The following is a 3,228-nucleotide window of genomic DNA, read 5'->3' as shown; positions in this document are numbered from 1 at the left end:
TTACCACACATTTGAAGTTTATGAGAGCTCAAGTTATTAAGTTCTCTATAAATATTTTTTCCATACAAAATTTATAATTTGTATGAGTTATCTAATTGGATTATTGTAAATTTTTTTTGTAGTTCCAAGATTAGTTTACTATAAGTATGGATAAATCACGGATGACAAAAAGTAGATTTTCTAAAGAGTTTGAGTTGGGTGTAGAAACTTCATCAGATTTGGATTTTCCAATACAAATAGTACTTCTATACATTGTTCTTGTTTGAATTGTGGAAATTATCAAAGACATAATAGCAATGATATTAGAGATCATTTTTATTTTAATGGCATTAATGAAAGTTATAAGATTTGGTTCTGGCATGATGAAGAACTTCCTAGTTCATCCTTGCATGGAAAATCCTCTAAGTGTAGGTATGAAGAGAATGATGTTGGATTTGAGCATTAAAAAAAATAATAGAATGATGTATATTTAGTGCATCTGTATGATATGTATTAATTATTGGTTTTGTATTGTAGTATCCTTTACAAGTGGGAACTGTTGAATGTGAGTATTATGCTATGAGATATATGCGAGAAATCGTGACTAAAGAGAAGAATATTATCAAAGATGCGGTATGTCTTTAAACTACTTATATATATTGTAACATTATAAATAGTATAAATAGTATAAATAGGGTTTGAAACATGATCAGATACCACATCATTTGACGGAATAATCTCATTGTAAGATTCAACAACTTTCTTCTTGTTTGCTTTTTCTTTGAGACGCACCATTTTTGGTTCAAAGTGAGAGTTCCTCTTCATGCGCACACCATTATGAAATCTCAGAAGGAAGCCACGAACACAAAGGAAGTTGAAAAGATCATGAGTGTGCAAACATTCAAAAACTATTTTCCTACTAAAACACAACTGACGGAAGTTATTATGGACACCCAAATAATTCATATTTTTCAACTTACCTTGATATGTCCCTCGACGTGCACTAACTTAAGAGATAAATGGGCTTTAAACATTTCACAGCCCACTTGCAAGGCTTGAATAATTGCTACAAATATATGGTACAAAGAGCCAAAGTAGTTTGAAGAGCCTTAAATATATTGACATAAAAAACCTTTGTGAAGATAGCAACAATCTGGTTTTCAGTTCGAACATTTTCCAAGATAATCTATTTATTTCCTACCAACTCTCAGATGAAATGATGTCTGATGTCATTATATTTTGTTCTACTGCATTGAACGGGATTCTTAGAGATATTTATGGTACTTAAGTTGTCACAGTATAATATCATAGAATTTTGCGTGACATCATACTCTTTGAGCATTCGCTTCATCTAGAGGAGTTGAGTGCAACTACTACCAGCAGCAACATATTCAGCTTCAGCCGTGGAAAGAGAGACACAATTTTGCTTTTTGCTGAACCAAGACACAAGATTATTTTTAAAAAAGAAACATCCACCAAAGGAGCTTTTACGATCTTTAAAGCTACCAACCCCATTTGCATCACAATATCCTATAAAAGAGCTATTAGTATCAAAAGAATATAAAAGGTCATACTCACATGTACTGTTAATGTATTTAATGATTCGCTTGGCACTCAACAAATGACTAGCTTTAGGTTCTGCTTGATATCCGGCACAGATCCCAACGACAAAAGAAATGTCAGGCCTGCTGGTAGTGAGGTAAAGTAAACTCCCAATAATACTTCGATACAGGCTCTTATCAACACATGACCCATCAAGGCTTTTAGTTAATTTAATATGAATGGGAGCAGAGATTCTCTTTGTATGAGCATTTTCAAGCCCAAACCGTTTTACAAAATCCTTTATATATTTGCTTTGAGAGATGAAAATTCCATCTTTAAGCTGCTTAATCTGGAGACCTAAGAAGTATGTCAGCTCACCCACCAAGCTCATTTTAAATTCAGTCTGCATTTGATTTACAAAACGATCTATGAAATGTTATGACATTCCTCCGAACACAATGTCATCCACCTAAACTTGGGTAACCACAAGGTTCATTTGTTCTTTCTTCAAAAATATCGTTTTGTCATTTTCCCCTCTCACATATCCCTATTTAAGAAAGAATTCAGATAAATGATCATACCAAGAACGAGGTGCTTGCTTCAGGCCATACAAAGATTTTTTAAGCTTGTATACATAATCAGGGTGATCAACATCAACAAAACCTTTAGGTTGCTCAACATAGACTTCTTCATTTAAGTACCCGTTGAGAAAGACACTTTTGACATCCATCTGACAAAGTTTGAACTTGAGAAAATAGGCAACACTTAGCAAAATTCTGATGGCTTCTAGATATGCTACAGGGAAAATGTCCCATCAAAGTCAACACCCTCTATTTGAAAGTACCCTTGAGCAACTAGGCGAGCCTTAGTTTTTATAACCATTCCATCTGCATCAAATTTATTCTCGAAGATCCATTTGGTGCCAATAACATTTGTTGAAACAACATCCGTCACATGGTTTCCATCATTTATGACAATATGTTTGGACTCTATAACATTTTTTGTTTGCTTATTGTATACCCTGTAAGCTCTGTTGTTTGTAAAATACCCCAAAAAGATTCCTTCATCACTTTTAGTATCCCACTATCTCTTTAGATCTCAATCAACCAATATATAACACAAACTGCGAAAAATATGAAAGTATTTGATAATGAGCTTTCTCCCCCTCCAAATTTCATAATTTTTGCAATCAGTGCCAGAGTAAGTCGCAATTTGATTATGTATATAGCAAGCAATATTCAGAGCTTCGACCCAGAAATGGTATGGAAGGTCATAAGCATGTAGCATAGTACGAACTATCTCCTGAAGAGTACGATTCTTGCGTTCAACAACTCCATTTTGTTGAGAAATGATGGAGGAAGAGTATTTATGATGCATGCCTTGAGAGTGAAAAAAATCAGGGGAGCAGTATGCCAAAGAAAGATAACTTCATTTATATCAAAAGGAAGTGATTACAATGTAATACTTATCTGTAATAAATGCGCGATTACAGTTACACTCATACAACTTCTGTCACTCAACAAATCACTTAGACTCCTTTAGGTGTGAGACTCTTTTTCTAGTTGTCTTAGGTTTCTCCTAAGAAGTATTATCAGTGAAGTAAATCTTAGGCTCCCCTAAGATCGAGACTCCCTATGAGACTTGAGCTCCCTCTCACGTCTAGATGTATCTTTCCTTTCAAGAACAAATCCCCTTTGCTCGAATAAC

The 3,228-nt window shown here is 34.2% G+C and overlaps 1 protein-coding gene across 1 annotated transcript; it reads right to left on the bottom strand.

The window, feature by feature from the left end:
* Positions 1-1,330: 1,330 nt before the first annotated feature.
* Positions 1,331-2,251, bottom strand: LOC120079172 (uncharacterized mitochondrial protein AtMg00810-like). Its single transcript, XM_039033345.1, has 3 exons — positions 2,156-2,251; positions 2,006-2,068; positions 1,331-1,924 (listed from the first exon to the last, which is right to left on the bottom strand). Exons 1-3 carry the CDS (start codon positions 2,249-2,251, stop codon positions 1,331-1,333), a joined length of 753 nt encoding a protein of 250 aa, XP_038889273.1.
* Positions 2,252-3,228: the final 977 nt, after the last annotated feature.

Source organism: Benincasa hispida, chromosome 1, assembly GCF_009727055.1.
Source record: "Benincasa hispida cultivar B227 chromosome 1, ASM972705v1, whole genome shotgun sequence".
In the NCBI taxonomy this organism is placed as follows: domain Eukaryota; kingdom Viridiplantae; phylum Streptophyta; class Magnoliopsida; order Cucurbitales; family Cucurbitaceae; genus Benincasa; species Benincasa hispida.
Note: the sequence above shows the minus strand (reverse complement) of the source record. Positions and strands in the feature narration are given on the sequence as shown.

Excerpts from the sequence above, each read along its gene's own strand:
- LOC120079172 (XM_039033345.1), bottom strand. The coding sequence starts at position 2,251 with ATGGATGTCAAAAGTGTCTTTCTCAACGGGTACTTAAATGAAGAAGTC. Across the intron at positions 2,069-2,155 it reads ATGTTGATCACCCTGATTAT|GGATATGTGAGAGGGGAAAA; the intron begins GTATACAAGCTT and ends TTTCTTAAATAG. Across the intron at positions 1,925-2,005 it reads AAGAACAAATGAACCTTGTG|ACTGAATTTAAAATGAGCTT; the intron begins GTTACCCAAGTT and ends AATCAAATGCAG.